Raw genomic sequence first — 23,750 nt, 5'->3', positions numbered from 1 at the left:
GACTCCCCTAGTGGCTGGGGCGACCCTGTCAGATGGGTGCGGTGCAAACAATAAAATTGTTGTTGTCGCTGTTAAAATAAAAAATGGAGACTAGTCTGTCCCCGCCTTCATCAAAACTGCCTGATTTGGCTTCGCCCCAGACTACATTTCTAATTAGGTAAAGGGACCCCTGACCATTAGGTCCAGTCATGACCGACTCTGGGGTTGCGTGCTCATCTCGCATTATTGGCCGAGGGAGCCAGCGTATAGCTTCCAGGTCATGTGGCCAGCATGACAAAGCCGCTTCTGGCAAACCAGAGCAGCACATGGAAACGCCGTTTACCTTCCCACCAGAGCGGTACCTATTTATCTACTTGCACTTTGACATGCTTTCAAACTGCTAGGTTGGCAGGAGCTGGTACCAAGCAACGGGAGCTCACCCCGTCACAGGGATTCGAACCGCCGACCTTCTGATCAGCAAGCCCTAGGCTCAGTGGTTTAACCACAGCGCCACCTGGGTCCCTTATTTCTAACTAGACAATCCGATAAACCAATGTTTCCTACATTGGTGAACCATGACTTCCACATAGGAACTTTTGATGATTTCCAGGACCAGGCTATTATTGCCCATCTGGCTGTTGATAGGAACATAAGCACTAGATTTTTATAAATAGTAGGATTGACATCATTCACCAAAGGGTTTGACATCACCCGCTTGCTCGTGAGGACTGCTCTTTCCGGAATGTGCAGATCTCTATGCATTGGATCTGGGCACTGACTCGCCTTCCCCCTGCCCCCAGAAATAGACGACGACTTCATCAAGAACTTGAAGGTGCTGATCCCCTGGCTGCTCAGCCCCAAGAGCCTGGACGTCAAGGAGATCAACGGCAATCAGATCACCTGCCGAGGCCTTGTGGAATACTTCAAGGTGAGCCTCAAGAGGATGCGGGGAGGGGCTGACTCGGAAACTCCATTCTTACTGGGCCGTCTTGGGCAGGAAGCCTCCTTCCTCTTTGGCCTCATGAAGAGGACGTCCTTTGTAAAAAGCTCGAGGGCAGGGCCTTTTACTTCGTAGCACCTCTGTGTTGGGAGGTCATACAGCAGCGGGTGGGGAACCTTCTGCTCTCCGATGGGAGTTGGACTCCAACTCCCAACAGCCCCTGCCAGCATGGCCAGTTGCCAGGGATAATGGGAGTTGTAATCTAGCACCCCTGGACCTTGGTGGCTTAGAAGAGCTTAAATGTCAAAGGTGAACGTAGAAGCATACAGGAAGGCACTGCAGCCAACAAGCCAGGACTGCAGTCATGTGAGCCTAGTGGTCCTCAGAAGCTGGTAGCCTTGCAGGTCAACCAGTTGGAGCTTCCTGTTTTCCTGAGTTTTTACAGACCTTTGTGGATTTTTCTGTGCATGGAGAAACTCAGCCTGTCCTGTCTTGTCTGTTTTCTTCCCAGGCCTATATTAAGATCTACCAAGGAGAGGAGTTGCCTCACCCCAAATCAATGCTGCAGGTAAGTCACATGGCACTGGTTCGTTTGTTGTTTAGTCGTTTAGTCGTGTCCGACTCTTTGTGGCCCCATGGACCATAGCACGCCAGGCACTCCTGTCTTCCACTGCCTCCCGCAGTTTGGTCAAACTCATGTTCGTAGCTTCGAGAACACTGTCCAACCATCTCGCCCTCTGTCGTCCCCTTCTCCTAGTGCCCTCCATCTTTCCCAACATCAGGGTCTTTTCCAGGGAGTCTTCTCTTCTCATGAGGTGGCCAAAGTATTGGAGCCTCAGCTTCACGATCTGTCCTTCCAGGGAGCACTCAGGGCTGATTTCCTTAAGAATGGATAGGTTTGATCTTCTTGCAGTCCATGGGACTCTCAAGAGTCTCCTCCAACACCATAATTCAAAAGCATCAATTCTTCGGCGCTCAGCCTTCTTTATGGTCCAGCTCTCACTTCCATACATCACTACTGGGAAAACCATAGCTTTAACTATACGGACCTTTGTCGGCAAGGTGATGTCTCTGCTTTTTAAGATGCTGTCTAGGTTTGTCATTGCTTTTCTCCCAAGAAGCAGCCGTCTTTTAGTTTCGTGACTGCTGTCACCATCTGCAGTGATCAAGGAGCCCAAGAAAGTAAAATCTCTCACTGCCTCCATTTCTTCCCCTTCTATTTGCCAGGAGGTGATGGGACCAGTGGCACTGGTTACAGTTACTATTTTTACTCACATTACATGACTTGGATTGTTCTCTCCATGGTGGGTGGAGAGTTGCAACACACAACTGATGCAATAGCTGTGCACTAGAGATGCATTTGTGAGATGCATTTGTGTCATCCTGCTTTCTTCATTGTTTTGCAATCCTTCCCCAGGCTCCATTGCTCCTGGGGTGTGTGTGTGTGTGTGTGTGCTATAATGCTGCAGCAGTGCAACAAAAGCAAAAAACAAAAGAAAAACAAAAGTGGGACGAAAAATAAACTGGGACATTTGAGGTATGCCAAGTTACAGGATACAAGTTACAGGGACTCGGGTGGCGCTGTGGGTTAAACCACAGAGCCTAGGGCCTGCTGATCAGAAGGTCGGTGGTTTGAATCCCCGCGATGGGATGAGCTCCCGTTGCTCGGTGTCAGTTCCTGCCAACCTAGCAGTTCGAAAGTGCGTCAAAGTGCAAGTAGATAAATAGGTACCGCTCCGGCGGGAAGGTAAATGGCGTTTCCGTGCACTGCTCTGAGTCGCCAGAAGCGGCTTAGTCATGACCTGGAAGCTATCCGCCGGCTCCCTCGGTCATTAAAGCGAGATGAACGCCGCAACCCCAGAGTTGGTCACGACTGGACCTAACGGTCAGGGGTCCCTTACCCTTTCCCTTTAAATTACAGGATTTCAGCAGGAAGCTACATGATTGGAAGCATAGTGGAATGTCTTCCAGGCACAGTGCTGTAACTGCCCTGATGCCATCGTGAGCACAAATGATTGTGGATGCGCAATGGAAAAGGTGTTTGGAGGAGCTCTTAAAGATACTCCTTCCCACTCCCTCTCCTTGGTGCATTTTTGTCTTGGGTCCAGTGAGCCTTTTCCCTCCTCCTGGTCCCTCCTTCTGATATTTCCTCCTTATCCCTTGCAGGCCACGGCAGAAGCAAACAACCTTGCGGCTGTTGCCACAGCTAAAGACACTTACAACAAAAGAATGGAAGAGGTAAGCCTGATGCCCCGTCCTCCCCCAAGGAGCGTGGCTTCTCCACGATTCCATTAGGTCCCCTTTGGGCTGCAGTGGATGCCTTCTAGAGGGCCGTGGGAAAGCCCTCTCTGTGCAGGAACTGGGCAAGATTCAGCTGGCAGAGAGTCCGAATTGTGCGACAGGATGGCCCAACCCCCTTCTAGGTGGGGTTTCGCTCCATGGAAGGAGCAGGCCATAAGAGTCATAAAATCACAGAGTTTGAAGGGGCTCCCGGGGGGTGGGGTGGTGGCCATCCAACCTCTGCTTAAAAGCCTCTAAGGAAGGAGAGTCCACCCCCTTCTGAAGGATTCCTTTCCACTGTCCAGCAGCTCTTACCCCAACTTGAGAGCATTCCTTGGCCCTTTCCCCCCTACTAGAGAGCCAAGTGAGATTTCTTAGGAGTGCTGCAGCCATTTCTAGATGCGGGTAGCCTGACCACAGTGGGTAACCTCGAGACTCGCTTACTGCAATGCCCCTTATGTGGGGATGCCCTTTTTTCAGAATCCGGATGCTGCAGCGACTGCAGATTGCCTGCCATGCTTCAAGCTGGGTCCCTCATAAAGGCCAACTGAATCTCAAGGCACAGGCGGACTTTCGGTCTTTCAAATTTCAGCAGCACCCCATGCGAGGCCAAAATTCAGTGTGCGCCCCTGCCGCCCGCCTACTGTTCTGCTCAGTTCACTAAATCAGTGGTTCCTAAGTGGTGGTCCCAGGGGTTTGTGCCACCATTCACCATATTGAAAATTTCAAACGTAGGGGGTCCATGGCTTGGCTTTTCAAAAGCAGGGGGTCTGCAGTACTTAGCTAATTGGGGACCATTGCACTAGGCCCTAGGGCACACCGAGGCTCAGTGCCCAGTGCAAAGGAACCGATTGCACTGCCATAACTCTGCCTCTGCTCAGGGGCAGGTGGGGGAGCTGCCAGAAGCGCCCCAGGAGAAGATCCTGAATGGGGTAACTGTGCCCCTGAAGGACCAAGTGCACAGCCTGGGAGTCATTTGGGACTCGCAGCTGTCCATGGAGGTGCAGGTCAGTTCTGTGTCCAGGGCAGCTGTCTACCAGCTCCATCTGGTACGCAGGCTGAGACCCTACCTGTCTCGCCATGTGTGCCTGCTCTAGTTATCTCCTGCTTGGACTACTGCAATGCGCTCTACGTGGGGCTACCTTTGAAGGTGACTCGGAAACTACAACTAATCCAGAATGTGGCAGCTAGACTGGTGACTGGGAGTGGCCACCTACATTGGCTCCCAGTACGTTTCCGAGCACAATCCAAAGTGTTGGTGTTGACCTTTAAAGCCCTAAACGGCCTCAGCCCAGCATACCTGAAGGGGCATCTCCACCCCCATTGTTCACCCTGGAAACTGAGGTCCAGCTCTGAGGGCCTTCTCGGTAGTGGCGCCCTCCCTGTGGAACACCCTCCCGTCAGATGACAAGGAAATAAACAACTATCTGACTTTTAGAAGACATCTGAAGGCAGCCCTGTTTAGGGAAGTTTTAAATGTTTGATGTTTTATCATGTTTTTTAGTATTCTGTTGGGAGCTGCCCAGAGTGGCTGGGGAAACCCAGCCAGAAGGGTGGGGTATGTTATATTATTATTATTGAAGAATCAGGCGATCCTTTAGATATTTGGGGCCCATGTAGCTCAGGGCCTTGTGAATTAATGCAGAAACTGTGAACCTGCAGGTGTGTGGAGGCGACAAGCCTTTCCTAGCGCCCAGCGACCTCCAGAGCAAACACCTGGAGCTGAAGGAGGAGGCGGTGCGGCAGTTCCGGTCCGTGAAGAAGATGGGGGGCGAGGAGTTCAGCCGCCGCTACCTCCAGCAGCTGGAGGCCGAGATCGACGAGCTCTACGTCCAGTACATCAAGCACAACGACAGCAAGAACATCTTCCACGCCGCCCGCACGCCTGCCACGCTCTTTGTGGTCATCTTCATCACCTACGTCGTTGCCGGGGTGACCGGCTTCATCGGCTTGGACATCATAGCCAGCCTGTGCAATATGATCATGGGCCTGACCCTGATCACCCTCTGCACCTGGGCCTACATTAGGTACTCAGGGGAGTACAGGGAGCTGGGCGCCGTCATAGACCAAGTGGCTGCAGCGCTCTGGGACCAGGTGAGCAGGTGTCAGGTGTCAGAGTGTCCAACACCCCCCCCCAAACGGTAGGTTGCCAGGTGTGGATAAGACAGGAGAGTTCTTATCAATTGCTTTTTATTCAATATTCCCAGAGAGAGGCTTAGGAATGCAGCCTCTTGGAGCAATGGTGTTGCTCCGAGTGAAGCCCGACTCCCTGCGCCCCTCCCACTTCTCATGAGTCATCGCTGCGGTGCTGAAAAGTGCCTTTTGCCTCCGAGCCCTCTGTTCTCCTACTTTCAAAACACGCCGTGTTCTGGAAGAGCGGGAAGGGGGTGGGTCTGGAATGCTTTCTAAAGACACTGAGCCCGTCAGCTGTCTCTCCCCTGGTGCTTCTTGTTCCTCTCCCATTATTTCCCAGCTTTCCCCCCTCATCTGCCTCTGAGCTGTAACTTCCCTCAAACCCCTCTTGTAATTCTGCACTGTCTCCTTCTTCTCTGGAAGGTTCAGGCTGGGGAGGCGATCTCCACCATTCCTCCTCTCCCCAGTCCCTGACAGTAGAACAGGCTGCCTCTTGCCAGCAACAGGCAGCCTTGGGCACTTCCAGGCTGCCTGTTTCCGGGGTGGATTCAGTCACACAACAACAAATTCAGCTTCCGCATTAATAGCTGGCTAGAGAGAAGTGCCTGGCATTGCATGGGAAGTCCAAGAAACCAAAATAAGTCTGTGCATTTTAAAAATCAGCGCAGTTTTACATGGTTCCGTCTGCCATCTTTATTTCAAATGGCATCTGACGGTATCCAAATATAGGCCGAGACCCACTCCTCCATCTTGGCATCTGTCCTGCCAAATGGGGCGATGGCATCTTCAGAGGTTTGGTCTGCCATCCACCTTCAGAATGGCATCTTAAGGGCATTCAAACGTAGACAAAAGCCTCCTGCTCCATCTTGGGCACTCTCATGCCAGGTTGGGCAACTGTGTCCCAAGAGGAGTGTGAATGCATAGAGGACAGCTGGGCAGAAAGGCAATAATATAAATAATAGATTGGGGGGAGTCTTGCTTCCCCCAAAAGATTGGGGGGGGGGTTTTGCAGGAAGGAAGGGGATGGGGAAATACTCTGGAATGCGTTGGGGTAATGATTGCTTTGATGAAATGCTGTCTAACCTCCCTGCAAACAGATCAGAATAATTGCTCATTGAATAGCCAACGTTTTCCCCTTAAACCTATCTCCCTCCCTGCTCAATAAATGGTTCATCTGGAAGCCCCCCCCCATGAGATTAGGAGGAGGAGGAAGGAGAAGGGAGGCAGGGAGGGAGATAGGTTTAAGGGGAAAACTCAGCTTTGACGGGTGAGGGCAGAGGCCGACAAAAGTATGAATGGTGAGGAGTGAGAGGAGAGAGTAATTTTAGAGCATCGGAGTCATCCAGTGAACCTTATTTACTAGGATGTGCACAAGGAGGCTGCACTTCTACAACAGGGAATCACTTTATCTGCATGGGACGCTGGGATGGCTTTAAAAAAGAACCAGGCAAATCCATGGCGGAGGAGCCATCTGCCAGTGGCTGGTGGTAGTCAATTCTCATCGCCAACAGAAGGACCGTAGCTCGCCCCATTTTGGTCCCTGGCATCTCCAGGTGGGGCTGGGTGAAACTCCAGTCCAAAAGGTTGGAGAGCTGCTGTTGGTCAGGGGCAAAGGCTGCCAGGAATCCCTACGTTGTACCTGATCAGTGGAACTGTGCCCAGTGGGGTGGCCTCTGGGAAATGGGTAGACTGAGCATCAAGTTTTTTTAACCTGAGACTTCCAGGGGCAAGTCCTCGGCCGGGGGGGGGGGGGTTCTGGGGAGAGTCCATAGGAGCACATCCTTTGCATGCAGAAGGACTTGTGTTTATTAAAGACTTCTAAAATGCTTTTCAGTTCGGACACCAAGAGCGGTTCAGTTACTCATGTGCTTTTGGTCATGACTCCTGAAAAGGTGGGGTATAAATTAGAACTGGAATAAATGTCTCCAAACCTCTTCCCATTTCCACAGGCTCCCATGAAAGTTGGTGGGGAGGTATTTTGAAATTTTGGAGGGTGGGGAGCAAATTTCTAAGCATTTTCATCTTAGGCTTAAGCCAGAGGTGGCCAAGAGATTCTTTGCCCCCTTTTAAAGGCCATACTAACTCTGCCTGTGTTCCTGGAGAAAATGTTTTGCAATGGTTATATTTTGTGGGAGGGTTATCCCTTTCCTCATTTTTTTTAAAAAAGTTCTCAAACACATTGTATTTATGCCTAAGATAAAATGAACTTTTAAAAAGAAGCCTGCCCACCAACACCTGCTGCAAAATCAGTTCCAACAAAACTTTGCCCAGAAGTATTTATAGCATCTGTGTATATTTGACAAATTGTTGTCTCCTGACTTTCCCGACAGTTGAAGCATCAGATGCCCAAAAGCGGAATCACCATGACAGTATATAGCGACCACACACACACAAAAATCCAAAACAAGAATAAATAAAAGTAAACCTCCAGTGAAAAAGGTGGCAGAATTTGTGCCAGGAGGCCCATTTTCAGCACAGTCAGCCATTCCCCAACCCTGGTGCCCTTCTGCATGGTTTGGACTACAACTTCCCTCATCCCCAGGCGGCACAGCTGTGCTTCCAGCAACTACAGCATCCTATGGCTGTGCCTGATGGGAGTTGTAGTCCAAACCCTCTCCGGAAGGCACAGGGCTGGATGAAGGCTGCGCAACCTGGGCTGATGGCATGACTCTTTACAAGGGTTCAGATAGCAGGGAGGGGATGGAGGAAGGAGTGTCAGAATTTTCCACCAGGATGCCCTTAAGCGTACAGAGGTCTAGAGGAGACCTCACATGTCTTCTTTCTCTCACCTTGTGTTTTTTCCCCCTTCAACTGCCTTACCTGCAGGGAAATACGAATGAGGTAAGCCCATTCCTCTTTATGTAGCAGCAGCTGCCCTTCTCCCAGTGTTTGTCTGTGTGTGCAAACTGTGCTATACTTGGGGTGGTTAAATGGTTCAACTTCCTGCCTCCTTTGTCCAAGTAGGGAAGGAGAGGCAGGCAGGCTTGTTTTGCTTTGGGACTTCCTGGCTTGCAAGACTGCACAATTTTTGGCCCAGGGCGTTGATTGCACAGCCCCATCGTGCATGTGCTGCGACCTGTCCAGGGCTTGACAGCCTCCCTTCTTGCTTCCTGCAATTCTAGGCAGGGCTTGGGTAAGGGCCATAGCTCGGTGGTAGAAGCCCTGCTTGCATGCAAAAGGCCCCAGGTTCAATTCCCAGGTAAAGCTGGGGATGTCTCCTGTCTGAAATCCTGGAGAGCCACTTTGCCAGTGCTCCAACTCTGTATATAAGAAAGCTTCCTATGATCCTTCAGCAGCATTTAACAAGCTTCTGGCTGGCCTGATCCTGGAGGGCTCAAGTTCTTGGGTGGGCTCAATGTTTAATGGGAATTGCTATTCTGAAACCACACTGAAATTGTGTATTGGAGGCAGCAATGCTTATGAATAATAATTAATAATAATTTATTATTTATACCCCGCCCATCTGGCTGGGTTTCCCCAGCCACTCTGGGCGGCTTACAACAGAAAAATGAAATAAAATAATTAAACATTAAAAGCCTCCCTAAACAGGGCTGCCTTCAGATGAATACAGTACCAGTGTTGGGGGCCACAGGAGCAGAGAAACTGCTTGTCGGAAGAGGCCTTTGATTGGCCACTGCGAGTACAAGATGCTGCACTAGGTGGGCCTGATCCAGCCGGCTCTTCTTCTCATGTTAACCATAAGTGTGCATGGTGCCTTCTAGTAGTAGCAGCTGGAACTGTGCTGGCTGGGACTTATGGGAGATGTAGTCTAAATTATTAGGAGGGCACCAGGTTGGGGATGGCTACTCTAGTTGCTCCTGGTAGTTAAGTAGTTAAGCACGCTAAGTTTCTAGCAATCATTTAGACGCTGCTGCAGAGAACCCCAGAAAAATGTGGTGAAAACTGGGGATATTGCAGGAGGACCGAAGAACAACTTTTAAGAATACAAGTTCAGATTAAGGACACTCGAGCTCTTTTTTTTCTGCTTTTGGGATTCGTTGATAGGTTCTTATGCATCGCAGTTAAGAGGTTGCTTGTTTGCTGCCCGTGGATAACCCTGACGGCAGTGGGCCATGTCGCTTCAGGCAGGGTGAAATCATTCCTTTCTTAGCCTAGGCTCTCAGCCATGAGCACAAACAGGTTTGCACTGCCTGATTTCGGGGCTGTTGCACTTAGAGTTGAAATCCAAAAATCCACGCTTGCTGAGGGTGCTGCTTTGTGTGAGATGGTGGCTTTTTGCGGGACCGAACCCCGGGGTGCATCTGGGGAAGCTTGCCGTGCATAAAAACAGCATTTCTGTTTTCACAGAAATGAGAATTGTGGCACAGAGTATCAGATGTCTGATCCATAGACTTGGCCTTGATCCTAAACTATGGCAGTTTCTCTGCCTGGTGATAGGGTGGCGTGTTCTGTGCCTGCCTTCAGCTGAAGGGAAGCCACTGTCTTCCTTGGCGCATTCTGCCGAAGCTGTTGAGAAACGGCGAAGCCCACCTAGAAGTATAGTGACAGCTGGGAGACCCAGGCAGAGGCAGGAATAAGCTCCAGCAGCTTAAACCTAGCCCACTGCGATGGTCTGCCTCATGTACCGGTAAATAGGCAGCAATGTGCCGGAGCTCCAAACTAACAGGTTCCACGTTGTAGCTGAAAATATTAAGCGAGTTATAACCCAAACTCAAACAAGGACAGAATTCTGCAGCTACTAGAAGTTACACAGATTATATAATGGATTGGCTTGCTTTGCCCTATTTATGTTGCACATTTTCATGTTTTGCATTAATGATTTCGCTTCTGCCAGCAATAAGAAGAGCAAGGTTGCAGGGACCAAGCAAACCTGAATCCCTGGCCACTGGCAATATTATCTGGCCACACACAAACACTAAAACATCTATATGCAGACTTGAAACTATATTTTTTTTTAAAAAAAGGAACACTGAATTCTGCCACCAGTGCCAAAAGTGTAAACTTTGGGGCACTTTTGCAGAATCGAAGTGCACCTCCAGAGCCCTGAATTCATCTTTTAAGACATACCCCCCCTCCTTTCCACTAACCTTTCTGTGCTTTTGTGTGCAGGCTTTGTACAAACTTTACAGCGCAGCTGCCACACACAGACATTTGTATCACCACGCTTTCCCCACGGCGCAGAAGGCTGAGCCCACCGAAGGCACGGAAAAGAAGACAATGTAAACCCAGCTGTTTTCCACAGAGGTGCATGAAAACACATCGTTAAAACATGTTAATCATTTTTGCATCCATGTACGAGACTCTGCCACTCCTTGAAACGAAGACAGAGGAAAACAGATAACTCATTCACTTGTACCAATGGCTTAAGTGTGGCTGCTTTAATTTGGACAATGCCCTGCTTGAGAGGGGAAATGAGTCAGCATGACTTTCATTTTCTAAAAACTTAATTTTGCTGCAGGTACATTACTGGGTTGGTTCTCCGGAACACTTTGCCTTGGCCCAGGACTTTTCAAGACTGAGGTTTGGAGCCAGAGAAGGCAGTGGTTACTACCTTCCCTTTGCAATGGTGGCATCCTGCAACCCCAGAGTACACACTCATAGCCTCCTCTGGCTCCAAGCTCCCATGCCATGAATCCAGTGGCCAGTATTCTGAAAAGGAATGTGGCTCTTATTCAGAAAGCACCACGTCTCATTAACATATTTAAATTTGTACTTGAGGTTCTAATTTAACACCATTCCCTCCATGCAGCTGTGAATGATAACTTATTCACTTTAAGACTGCCTTCTCAGAAGCTACAAAGAATATTTCTTTTGCTATGGTATGTTAAAAGAGATGGGAAGTATTTTTTTTTGTACATGTATTTGAGAGTTTCACTGTATATATTTTTGTTTAGTGCATAAAGAGTGTATCAAGTTTTTATTATTTAATTGTCAATTAAAAGTTTGGTTCCTAAGACAATTACCTCATTTGTCCCTAATTCATTATCCCCTACTCCCATCTGAACCCTGTCTCCTTCGCATTACATGCCAAGCACTGTATGGGCATGATCCCGTCACCTTTTGCATCTTTCAGAGCTTCCTTCAGCATCAGGAGAAAGCACCTGTACGCATATGGAATAGACCCTTCAACCGGAGCAAAAAGTATTTTGAACCACCTGTACTATAAAAAAATCAGGTTTTAGCTTTGAATAGCTATTACATACCACAAGCTGCTTTTTAAAAGAAGTTTTAGAGCAGACATCCCCAAACTGCGGCCCTCCAGATATTTTGGCCTACAACTCCCATGATCCCTAGCTAACAGGACCAGTGGTCGGGGAAGATGGGAAATGTAGTCCAAAACATCTGGAGGGCCGAAGTTTGGGGGTGCCTGCTTTAGAGTCCAGATTTTAAGAAAAGCAAGCCTAAAATCCGCTTGACATATTTGGATGAGGGTCCTCAATTCTTCAGTGCACACACTGCTAAACACCAACTGCAATTAAAAGGTGCTTGTCCTTATACAGATCAAATATTATTCTCATTGCAAGGTTGCAGGCTCTGCTCAAATTACTTTTGGAAAGCAAAGTGCCTGCACTTTTGCTGCTACCTGTTGAAAACATTCAGGTGTACATTTAGCTTCAACAGGGAATTACATGGTACGCCTTCAAGGGGAAGGTTATAAGATAGCCTTCATTGTGCCAGAACATGGTCAGGTTCTGTTCTATAACCTTCCAACTTTAAGGGCTAGAAAGCAATTACTTGTGTGTTTGTTCTGGCCAAACAATCTCAGGATTCTTGCCTGTTTGCTCTTAACAGGCACTAGCCATTGTAGTAGGTAACAAAACAGTGGCTTCATTTGTCCCCAATGCTAACCCATGGTTTGTTTTCAATCTGCTTTTGGCTTGAGCCTTAGTAGCTTGGTAAGCAATCTGAGCCAGGACAACCAAACCATGGTTAAGGAAGGGTGCTACTGGGTTTCCACATAATGCCAAGCCATGCTTAAAACAAGCCAAGGTCCACCAGCCAGCAACAAGTCATGACTTCAGCCTGTGGTTTGTTGGTAGCAAGTTAAACCATTGTTAGGCCACTAGACAGTGTTCAACCGCAGCTTAGTGTTGTGTGGAAACCAGAGATAAATTTGTTCCAGCCACATAAACAAAAACAGAACTTTATTTGATTGCCGAGATTTACAGGACACAGATGTTACAGAACTTTCATATACATTGCAGGATGACAGATCAAAATGTGAAACGAAATACAAAGGCAAACTTTACCAGTGGATGGAAGTTTTCACAAAATCGTTCCTTGCTGGTTTGATTAGGGTGAGACTTACTCCAAATGGCTAAGGCAGGTGGCTCGGTTCTCCAGTTGCTTTTCAACACAGCCCACTTGCGCCAGCCTGCAAATGGCAAAACGCTCCTGAGAGGATCTGCAGCAAACTAGAACGATGAGCTCAACAGTCAAAATAAGGCAGTCGTTTATTCATTGCTTGGGTCCAACAGAACCATATTTTTGCAATGTTTTTGTAATGAAAGATCATGTGGACCTTTAGTGTATTAAAGCTGTCTCCAAAGGCAGCCCACAAGATCAGCAGCTGGAAGGCAGGAAACAGGCTTCATAAAACTTCCAGGGTGCTTCTTGCATTGACGTCATTCGAAAATAAAATTTCTTCTCCAAGGTACAACCGTTGCTAGAAAAAAAGGATACCAGACAAAATAATAATAATAATAATATAAAATGTGGATTTTCTTGAATTTTCCCACCACACTGGCTCTCAGAATAAGAAACTAACTTTCTTTATACAATATAACAAACATCTTTTGTATTCAATAAACATGATACACAAAGAAGGTTAATTACAAAAGGTGCAAGATCAGCGAGAGAGAAGCTGCCTTTTTAACCAAAGCACTTGTTCACGATTTTTCCTTTTTTTTTTAAAGAGTCCCCTATGATTCCAAGAGCCCTCAGAGAGCCTGCTGCAAAAGGGAAGGAGCTCAGAAGTTCTTGCCGTGTTGCTGCTGAGCATACCACTGCTGCCTCTGCTTGCGGTTGTCCAGCTCGGTGAGCAGAGCCTGGCGGTAGGCTTCGTACAGCTTCACTATCCGCTCCAGTTCCTTCATGAAAAGCAGCTTCAGCATCCCTTGGTATGTATCCAGGTCAGCTAGCTGGAAGAGCTCCCACTTCAAGATGTGGTCGTATCTGTTGCAAGAGATAAGGGAACGTAACCGACTGGGCAAGCAGTGGATAAAGATGAGGAGAGCATAAGGAGAGCTTTATGCCGCGAACCGCCCTGAGATCTTTGGGTGAAGGGCGGTGCACAAATTTAATAAATAAATAAGAGCCTGTTGGATCAGGCCAATGGCCCATCTAATCCAGCCTCCTGTCGTGAGAAAAACCTGGAAGCAGGATTTGAGCACAAGGGCACTCTCCCTCCCTCCTTGTGGATTCTGACGTTGGAGGCAGAGCAGAGCCATCCTGGCTAGGAGCCAACGATAACTAGGAATCTTCTGGACCTGACCTTAAAACAGGCCACTGTGAGAACAGGATTCTGGACCAGATGAACCTCTTGTCTGATCCAGCAGAAGTCTTATGTTCTTATGCGACTTTGGAAATCCAGCCAATACTGATTATATTAAGAGCATATCATTTATTTTTAAGATGGTACACAAACGTAAGCTTAACATTCTGGATACATTCAAGATGTCCCAAACAAAATGCCTCCATTTTTAAAAAATACAAGCTGATAAGTCAATGAATTGCCCACTATGGGCAGAAATAAAAATTGAAGTTCATAGACAAGTGCTTAATGCTCACTTTACAGGAGCCCTGGCATAGACCTGCAGCCAGTCTGGGATCTCCGCCGTGTGGTATGGATTTGCAGGCACAAGGATAGGCTGGCTTCTCTCGGCTGGCTGTGGCTGATACGTCATTGGAGGTGGTTGATCGTAACGGGGAACGCTGCACAGAGATACAGCAAAGGTCGAACTCGAGTCACTTCAACACCAAAAATGGCAGCAACAGCTCTCTTAGGCTGGGGTGCAGAAACTTGGAGTGAGCAAATTCCCATTGCAGTTGTGTGTGTGTGTGTGTTCCTGATTTAGAAAATGTGGAGCAAGGCACAGCAGTGCTGGTCAGCCCAGGAGTCAACCCATACAGTGGTACCTCTACTTACGAATGTTTCTACTTACAAATGGAGCTCCGTCCGCCATCTTGGATGCTGCTTAGATAGGAATTTTTCTACTTACGAATTTTTAGATAGGGTTGCTTCTACTTACAATTTTTTTCTCCCAATGCATTCCTATGGGATTCGACTTACAATTTTTTTCGACTTACAAATGTGTGTTCGGAACGCATTAAATTCGTAAGTAGAGGTACCACTGTACTTTCATACCAAAGATTGTAATGGAGTTCCCCCAACTCTCCAGGGCTGATCTGGGGAGGGTGCAGGGGGGAAGAGAGGAGGGAAGTCCCATTGTGTTAAAAGGAATCCCTGTGCTGGCTAGTGCAGGTGCAATGATTTGACTGAACACAGCTTGACGACACTCTGAAAGCCAACTTCAAAGCACTCCTACCCATACTTGGGAGTTTACTCTATCAAACAGATTTGGATGGAGAGATCTGTGCCACAAAGATTATCTATGTTTAAAAGGTGGGTGTGTTAAATCTTGCGAATTCCACCACTTAGACTAACTCCAGTGTACGGTAGTATAAATCCTTGTATCTGCCAGTCTGGGATTAGCCTGGGATTGTCTCTGGGGTGTGTCTCAACAGGTGAGAAACCAGAAAAACTAAGGATTTAAGCAGACAGTGGCTCTGCACTGCCTGCCATGGAAGTAGAGAGCAAGTTCCGAGTAGGACCTATGTGTTGTGTGCTCTGCTAATCTAGGCTACCCTTGGCAGGCTTTGCTAATGGAGGCTCAAAGTTCTGCGGTTGGTGACCTGATGTTGGGTTCTTTTCCGCTCTTCTTTAGGAGCTGGAAATCGGTGAAAGTCCTTTATGTGTGCTAGCAGTAAGGCATTTTAGGTTCATTCTCTTACAGTGTGATCCTACACAGGGTTATTCAGAGGTCTCACAGAATTCAATGGGGATTAGTCCCAGGTAAGTGGTCACGGAATTGCAGCCTAAGGCATTGGTTGAAATTCCCAAGGGAAGCCCACAGATGACTTACCTGGGGGCACAGGGGTGTTTGTACTGTGCTCTTTTATTGATGTGGTCGACGTAGTAGACGCCAAACTCAGCCGATTCCACACGCTCCCACCCTGGAGGCAGCCCCTCTCGCTCAAGTGGATGACTCCAGTGTGTTGTGTTGGTGTTATGGTCTATGTAGTATTTCCTTCCTCTAAGAGTCCAGTCCACAGACCAGCCAGGAGGGAGAGGTAAATCTTCCGAACTGTGGTTTGTTAAGTTTCCTAACGATGTAGCAGCCACCCGCCCAATGCCTGGAGGGGAAAAAAACCAACCCACAACAGCGTCAGTGAAGCAGACACTCATTTAACGGGCTTCTTGCAAAGTTACCCAACTTCTTTTCTTCAGAAAAGCAGCAAAGATTGTCAGCAATTCCACAATACACCCCCCCTTCTCAGTGCTTAGATTTATTGTTTCATCTCACAAACATTCCTGCCTTGAGAGAGCACTGGTGCTTTCTATGCAACATGCTCCTTTTGCTTGCAGAAGTTCATTAGCTAGTAAAGTCAGAAGCAGTTGGGTAGTTGCTTCCAGGCCACATGGCCACTAAATCCCGGCTCACTTCAGCACAGGCTTGTGCACATAAGACCCAGCCTCCCAGAACAGAAGGCTATTCTCCAAAGATAACTTTTTAAAATGAGAAGATTCTGTATCATGGAAGGCAGAGTGAAGATAGCAACTATCAAAACATACCCCAAAACATAACAGACATGCCAAGTCAGATAAGGGGATAAGTAGTTGAAAGAGCAGTATTCAAAGAAGTTCAAATTGGGAAGTATTTCATGTTTTCAAGACTGACAAAACACAGACACTTGACCCATATCTATTGCATAACACGGCTGCTTATCAGAAAAAAAGATGGTTCTTGATTGTGTAATCTGTTTCGCAGGATATCCAAGAGCAAATGTTGGAATGGAAGCCTCAAGATTTCAGCCCCAGCCTCCCAATAAATCAAGAGACAGATTATGGAAGTGGGAGGGCATTCTCTAGGTATGAATTAAGCCCTATTTAAGAGGCAAGACTGCCAGGGAACACAGCAAGCTGTCTTACACTGACTCAAGACCACTGGGTTCATCTACTCTGGCAGGCAGCAACCTTCCAGCTTTCAATGCAGGCAGATGCCTTGCACATCACTTACTACCAGGTCCTTGGCTGGAGATGCCAGGGATTGCCAGCACGTTTGCGAGCACAATTCAAAGTGTTGGTGTTGACCTTTAAAGCCCTAAACGGCCTCAGCCCAATATACCTGAAGGAGCGTCTCCACCCCCATTGTTCTGCCCGGACACTGAGGTCCAGCACCGAGGGTCTTCTGGCAGTTCCCTCACTGCGAGAAGCCAAGTTACAGGGAACCAGGCAGAGGGCCTTCTCGGTAGTGGCACCCACCCTGTGGAATGCCCTCCCACCAGAGGTCAAAGAGAACAACAATTACCAGACCTTTAGAAGGCATCTCAAGGCAGCCCTGTTTAGGGAAGCTTTTAATGTTTGATGGATTTCTGTATTTTAACGTTTTGTTGGAAGCCGCCCAGAGTGGCTGGGGGAACCTGGCCAGATGGGCGGGGTATAAATAATAAATTATTATTATTATTATTATTATTATTATTATTATTATTATTATTATTATTAAACCTGTGACTTTTGGCATGCAAAGCATGTGCTTTGCTTTTCAGCTATGATCCCTCAATGGTGGGGAGGAGAGAAAGATAAAGGGGCCCAGAGGAAGCAGATGAAAACTATTTGGCTTGCAGAGCTGGCATCCCACATCCCTGATGTGAACAAGCCGGAGGGCTGAATGGTTCGTGTGAATACAGTGCACAGCAATGGAGATGGGGGGAAGGCCTGGGTAAAGGGGTGCATCTTGACCAACTGTTGGAAAGCATGGAGTGATGGGCATAAGAGGGGAGGTCTTTCCCTCTCAAGTGCTACTGCCCCTCAAACGACAGAGGGTAGCAGTGCTACCAACAGAGCTTCCCCTGCTGACCTTAACAGGCAAGCAGGTTCATTTGGGAGAAGGCACTCTTTCAGGTACAGAGGACCCTTGGGTTACGTTACTCTCGAGTAACGCAAACTTAAAGTTGCGAAAGCGGTAAACGCAGAAGTATTTTTCTGGGTTTTGCTGCTCGCATGTGCGCAGAAACACTCTAATGCACCATGCATGTGCACAGAAGTGGCACCTCTGGATACGGATTTTTCGGGGTGCGCACAGACCCCCGGAATGAATTAAATTTGTATCCAGAGGGTCCACTGTATTTGGGACTTCATATTTCAATGTATCTTTAAACCAGGCTCAGTAGTGAATTGGCAACCAATGCAGATCACAGATTCATAGAACTGTAGAGTTGGAAGGGACCGCAAGAGTCATCTAGTCCAACCCCCTGCAATGCATAAATCACAGCTCAAGCATCCTGGACAGGTGCCCATCCAACCTCTGCTTAAAAACCTCCAAGGAAGGAGAGTCCACCACCTTCCCAGTTAGTCCACTATTGAACAGCTCTCACTGTCAGAAAGTTCTTCCTAAGGTTTCTCTTCCAAAACCGATGTGGTACGTACCCAGCTAGAAATATTTGCCAGCAGCCTTGCTGCTGCATCTTGCGCGAGTTGCAGCTTCCGAGATGGTGAACCAACTGTAGCTTGAAATAGCCCTTTCCACCCAGAGCGCTGCAACCCTGAAGGGAACTAGCCCCCTCCCAAATTCCTGGGCTCAAGAACCTGCAAGAGACTGTGCTTCAATCTTGGCTGGATTCAGCTTCAATTTATTGATCCACAACCAGCCCCTTTCCACCTCCACTACCACTGCCTCTCCTGATTCAGATGCACCAAAAGATAGTGATGGGTATCACCAGTATACCACTGACATGTCACTCCAAATACCCTGATCACATCTCCCAGTGGCTCCATACAGAGGGGCAAGATAAACCTTTGGGGAACTGTACAAACAGGCTCCCAAGGCACCAAGGAATAGATCTCCAATGGTTACACCCTGAAACCAGATTCAGAGGCCGGAACGGAACCATTGTAACAAGTTCCCAGACTCGGGAGCTGCTCCAGGAGCATGGCTTGGTCAACAGTATTGAAAGCTGCAGTCAAGAAGAACCAAAAGGGTTGCACTCTCCCTGCCCCTCTCTGAACAAAGGTCACCAACCGGGGTGAAGAAGGCAGTTTTGGTGCTGCACCCGATTGCAATGGGTCCGGATAAGACGCTTTACCAAGTATATCTTTAATGGGATCACCACACACCCCAGTCTGTCTCCAGCAAGCTCCAGCCGCAGCCCTTTCCCCTTGCTTCTTCATTGACTTCTAAGCTGTTCTGTGTTTCTTTGGAGTAGACCTGTAATTTTTCAGCTGCCGTCAAAGCCAAATTGTTGCCCGCTCATACACAATTGCTTCAGCCAATGCTAAAACACAACAACCCACCTCCTTCCTCTAAAGGACGCAAGTTTCCTTTCCTTAAATGTGGGGTTTGCATCCCAAGTCTCCCATCGAGCACAGCCTCCTGCTACTTTGCTAGAGCATATTACTGTCTCTCATGCCAACAAACTGCTTTAAGTGAAGGCCTTCAAGAAGCTGCATCATCTGCGGCTTGGCTTCCCCCCTTTCTGTACACTCTATGGTGGCTGGCAGCCAGGCAGCCTAGCAGCTTCCAACTCCATTTCCACAACCAAGCCACTCCCACCAGCAGACGCCTATGAGCTCATGTTCTTCAAAAACCTCTCTCCTGCCAATCAGTAGGAGTTTGGTGGGGTGGCAGATTAATGGAGGCCACAGGAAACAGATAGGGGTTATTTGGTTTGCAGACTTGACATTCCCTCCTGCTAATCTGAATAAGCCATATACACCAAGAATCATTCCTAAAACAAACCAAAATTAAACATTATAGAACAGTCAAATGCACAGGCATTTAATTTTCCACAGCACAGAACCAGTCTCTAACTCTTTGGAGCTCAGCCTCTCTTCTTCTAATAATAATAAAAAAAGCCTTCTAAGAGAAAAGCATCTCTTTCTCAAAAAGCAGTGTTTCACATTTGAGGTCAGTAACCCTAAAGTTTTGACATTCTTGCCTGCAGATTTATTTCCCCCCTCTGCAATCTGCGCAAGATGGTCAACTTGACTGCAATGCGTTTCATAACCAAGGAAACTGGGGGAAAGTATGACATGCTTACATATTGATCTGTTTATGTTTACAACATAAATACCACATTTTAGAGCTTGAGAGTCTTTATGCTGTGCCCAGCACTGTGATCCCACAAGCGCTACTCAAAAATTTAACTTTGTCTTGATGAGCTTCCTTCAGTAAACACAAGTAAACCACATGAAAAATGTGATCCGGAATGCTGTCACGCCCAGGAAGAGTCACATTCCAAGGCAAACATCTGATGTCTTCTCACTCAACTTCAAAGGTCCAATGCCCCCTAACACTTCAATTCAAGAACAAAATCACCAGTTTTCTGAGGAAACTAAGATAACACTCAACATTTCAACTGCATATAAAGAAAGGCCTGTGTTTTTCCATCTCTCTCGCCCACGTTGCTTTTCCTGCAAATTGCAAGTTTGCAACCATTGCCCTGGCTGTATTTAAAATTCACAGAATTACACTTCGAGAAGACAACACAGAAAGACACACAGGTCACCAGGCATTTGTCATGCTCCCATGGCCTTGCCTCAGAAGTCAGCAGACAGCTTGGTTTCTCTCTCAGGAGGAGCTTCTGGAACTTGCTTAGAAGAAAAATCCCCCACACCTTACAATAATGGCCTATATGAACCAACAATGCACACGTAGATACTGTCCCCAGTATGATACATGTACACACAAAAGATGTACTTCCGAATGGCAAATCCTGGAAAATAAGCTCAAGATACTTGCCTGAACTATGCCTTCCCTGATTCTGTGACATCCTTTGGACAAGGTCAGTGTTATGTTCATAGTATCTATATTCCTCCTGCACATGATCTCCCAGCTGGTGCCGCCTCTGACCATTATAAAAGTGGTGGTCATAATAGTGACGGGATCCGGGTTCTCCGTTTTCAGTTACAGAGTTTGCCTCTGTTAAAAAGGACTGGGAAGATACGCCATATTCCCGCGGGACGTCGGCCAGGCTCCTGGCAAGGTAGGAAGGGGCAGAGAGTCTGTTGCTTTCCCGCCTCACTATCTCGTGAGGAGGCCTCTGCACTGGAGTCCGAAGGAAGCTCTGGTTTCTGGAAACTGCTCCATCCCCACAGGCAGCGTAGGCAGAAGAACCCAAGTCCAAAAGGCAGAGATCTGTTCGTCTTGGAATGGTTGGACCATGACGGATGAATGAAGGCATCAGATCTGCAACAGAGCATTGCAGCAAAAATTTAAAGGCCTCAACATGGTCAAAGTAGGCACATTATTTCATTGAATTTTTAAAATTACTACGTGTCTGGGGGAGGCAGAATCGAAACATGGTAGTAACAATACTCTTTACAGGATTTTATTGTGCACTGACTTTGAGAGGCATTTCATCTAGGAATTGGTTAGTAAGTTCTATAAATAAACAGGTTCAAAGCAGAGGGTAAATATCTCAGCAGAAATCTCTTCTTGCAAATATGCAAAAAGTAGTCAAGCAATTTTCAGGATACTAGAATATGGTCCCCAATAGCTTTCCACTAGGGTAAGGTAAGTCCTTGGCCCAAAAAGATCTCCCAGCACTGTTACAACCCCCGCCCCATGGAACCTCCTTCACCCCATTCCATTAGCTACCAATGTAGTGCTCTCCAGATGCTAGAAACTACAACTCCCATCAGCCTGAGGCAGCACGGCCAATAGCCAGGGAGGATGGTCACTGTTGTCTGAAACATCTGGAGGACACCACATTGGATAACCCTGCCCTATGGCGTAAATTACACTGGGGTTGTATGTATGTAAATGAATAATGAAAAAAATACAGAAGGAAATCAAATGCAAAACAAACCTACGGTGAAAAGTACAGCGGCAGGATGTATGTGTTACCATGCTCACTATTCGGCTTTTAGGGAAGGATAACTGCCCTTTTGCACCTTGCTAACCTCTGGTTTCCCTCCTCTCTGTCCCACTGCCTGGCCTGCAGCCAGGTGTGGCAACTTCGGATTGCACTTCAGGCACAAAGCACAGGGTCTATCCACAAGATGTTCATGCCATAAATACATGTGGTGGGGTTTAAGGCGCCACAAGGCTGTGTTTCCATTTACGTGTTGTGTTCACCTTCAGTTCCCTTCCTCGATCAGAATTCCTAACTTCTTTTAACCGTTGCAACACATTCAAAACAGGTGCTGAACACTGCAGATAACCAGGACCCTCCTCTAACCTGGGAACAGACCCCCCCTGAATTTAGCAGGGCTACGGTTGCAACCTGAATCTCTGAATCTTCCTTGGTCTCCATACTGCCCCCAACAATAAACCCACCCACCACCACAGATTGAAATCATTCATGCACACACCCCTTCATGGGAATTTTTTTTAGGCTGAGGGGCTGGACGGTCACCTGCCATGGATGCTTTCTTTGCACTGGGGGAGGGGGCTGATCCCTTGGGTGTCCACAGTTTCCTAGGATGGGAAGGGGGTGGGCTCTCCTCTGCTGGAGGTTTATGAACCACCTGCCATGGGTGCTCCAGCTGCATCCATCCCTGCACTGCGGGGAGGGGGGGGCTGTTTGGGCAAAATGGCCCCTTGTTGCTGCCGCCGCTGGGGAATTTCCCCTTTCCATCTACAATGCAGCCTCACCTACCTCACAGGGTTGTTGTGGGGATTAAATGGGGGGGGAACCATGTACCGATATATGCCGCCTTGAGCTCCTTGAAGGAAAAAGCGTGATGTAAATGCAATAATAAAAAAATGATTCATGGATAAGAGGGGAGAACACTCCCGAGCTATAGCAGCCAGCTCCCAGGGGCTGAGGTCCCTTCACCCCCAAATAAAATATGTGAGAGGGGCCAGCCCTCCCCAAAGCACATGACCATTTAAATGGGGTGCACATTTGAGATCGATTATATGGGGTGGGGCCAGTGCCGGATTGACGTATAAGCTAAACAAGCTATAGCTTAGGGCCCCACTCCCTTGGGGGCCCCACTAAAAATTTAAAGGGGGGAAAACGGGATGCACATTTCCAAACTATAAGATAAAAAACAAATAAAATAAAACCTACATACAACAACAGTGTTTTGTGTTGTGTAGGCTCCAACTTGTTATGTGCAAATGGCTTGAGATACCCATTAGGTCCATAAATGACCATATAGCGTATATCCAACACAAAAAGCAGCGGCCATTTGTTGTTGGCAAAGGACAGCTGGACACAGAAAGAGTCCCATGACCTTCAGGAGCTGAGGGCATCATCCAACCTCAATCCGGCCCTGGGTGGGGCTTACCTGTGTGTGTCCCCCACCTCAGTATTTTAATCAAGCTGCCCCCCCCTGCTCCCAGCCTCTCCCTGCCCCCCACCAGGCAGCTCCTTCCCTTGGGAGACCAGGAGGGGCCTGGGGATGTTGATACTGAATTGCCCCCCCCCGGTTCAGTTGACCCCACCCCCAAACCACAGCCCTGGGGGTGTGGAGGAAGGAAGGGGTTCTGCACTCACTGCGGAGCAAAGGGCTCGTCTCCTTGATCACGTACTTGCCCTGCACCTCGCCGGGTTTGGAGAGCTCGGCGCGCGTTTTCTTCCGGGACAGCATCCCCTCCCCCCCCCTCGGAGACGGCGCCCCTTCCCCCCTCCCTCACAGGCGCCCAGCTCAGCCCGCCGCGCCGCCGCCGCCCCCGGAGCCGGGCCCCTCCCGGTGGGGCTCCATGGGGGTCCTCGCTCGGCCCCCTCAGGGATGGGGGAGGGTCGCCAGCCACGCCCGGCCGCCCTCCGCCCCTTCTCCCTTTCTCTCTCCCCTCAGCGCCTCACGCCACCAGCAGCCCCTCAGGCAGCGGACTAAACTTTCTCGCCACGCCCACCGCCCCGGCGCGGCCTGATTGGCTGGTCCGCGCGAGGGACGCCGGGAAGGCAGCGCCGAAAAGGGCCCTCGAGGAGGAGGAGGACGGAGAGGGCGCGGCGGCACAGAGAGGGCGGGAGGGCGAGCTCTGCGGAACAGCGCCCCCGCGCGGCAGGGAGGGGGCTTGCTCTGCGCCCGGCTGCTGTTTGATTAAACCGTGTTTATGGAAGAACCGTGTTTATGAAAGCCTTTGCCTGTGTCGACCACAGCAAACTATGGCAAGTTCTTAAAGAAATGGGAGTGCCTGATCACCTCATCTGTCTCATGAGAAATCTCTATGTGGGACGAGAAGCTACAGTTAGAACTGGATATGGAACAACTGAGTGGTTCAAA

The 23,750-nt window shown here is 48.5% G+C and overlaps 2 protein-coding genes across 4 annotated transcripts in view; one reads left to right on the top strand and one right to left on the bottom strand.

Annotated features, from left to right (window-relative positions):
• ATL1 (atlastin GTPase 1) overlaps positions 1-11,255 on the top strand; it is a 32,733-nt gene extending 21,478 nt beyond the window's left edge. The window contains exons 9-14 of one of the 2 annotated variants that reach the window (XM_060270525.2): positions 780-907; positions 1,431-1,487; positions 3,086-3,157; positions 4,862-5,293; positions 8,159-8,173; positions 10,403-11,255. In XM_060270525.2, coding sequence (XP_060126508.1) covers positions 780-907; positions 1,431-1,487; positions 3,086-3,157; positions 4,862-5,293; positions 8,159-8,173; positions 10,403-10,516 — 818 coding nt within the window. In that variant the 3' untranslated portion in view covers positions 10,517-11,255. The remainder of the gene's footprint in view (positions 1-779; positions 908-1,430; positions 1,488-3,085; positions 3,158-4,861; positions 5,294-8,158; positions 8,174-10,402) is intronic. The other variant, XM_060270563.2, reaches the window with a different exon arrangement.
• Positions 11,256-12,421: 1,166 nt separating this feature from the next.
• On the bottom strand, positions 12,422-23,372 carry SAV1 (salvador family WW domain containing protein 1). 2 transcript variants are annotated; one of them, XM_035098427.3, is made up of 5 exons: positions 23,021-23,372; positions 20,314-20,760; positions 15,439-15,709; positions 14,084-14,227; positions 12,422-13,468 (listed from the first exon to the last, which is right to left on the bottom strand). In XM_035098427.3, the coding sequence occupies exons 1-5, from the start codon at positions 23,112-23,114 to the stop codon at positions 13,264-13,266; spliced, it is 1,161 nt and encodes a 386-aa protein (XP_034954318.3). In that variant the 5' UTR covers positions 23,115-23,372; the 3' UTR covers positions 12,422-13,263. The 2 variants fall into 2 exon arrangements, with proteins under 2 accessions (XP_034954318.3, XP_034954406.3); XM_035098515.3 differs by having other exon boundaries at positions 23,056-23,343.
• Positions 23,373-23,750: the final 378 nt, after the last annotated feature.

This window comes from Zootoca vivipara, chromosome 1 (assembly GCF_965207765.1).
Source record: "Zootoca vivipara chromosome 1, rZooViv2.hap1.1, whole genome shotgun sequence".
NCBI lineage: Eukaryota > Metazoa > Chordata > Lepidosauria > Squamata > Lacertidae > Zootoca > Zootoca vivipara.
The sequence above is the reverse complement of the archived record's forward strand: the minus strand, read 5'-3'. Positions and strand labels throughout refer to the sequence as shown.

What these genes read in the sequence shown, in the direction of transcription:
- SAV1 (XM_035098427.3), bottom strand. Translation starts at nt 23,114, where the DNA reads ATGCTGTCCCGGAAGAAAACGCGCGCCGAGCTCTCCAAACCCGGCGAG. An exon ending in GACGAGCCCTTTGCTCCGCA is followed by an intron (nt 20,761 to 23,020) that starts GTGAGTGCAGAA and finishes GCTCTGTTGCAG; the next exon opens with ATCTGATGCCTTCATTCATC. An exon ending in TCAGGGAAGGCATAGTTCAG is followed by an intron (nt 15,710 to 20,313) that starts GCAAGTATCTTG and finishes TTTCCCCTCCAG; the next exon opens with GCATTGGGCGGGTGGCTGCT.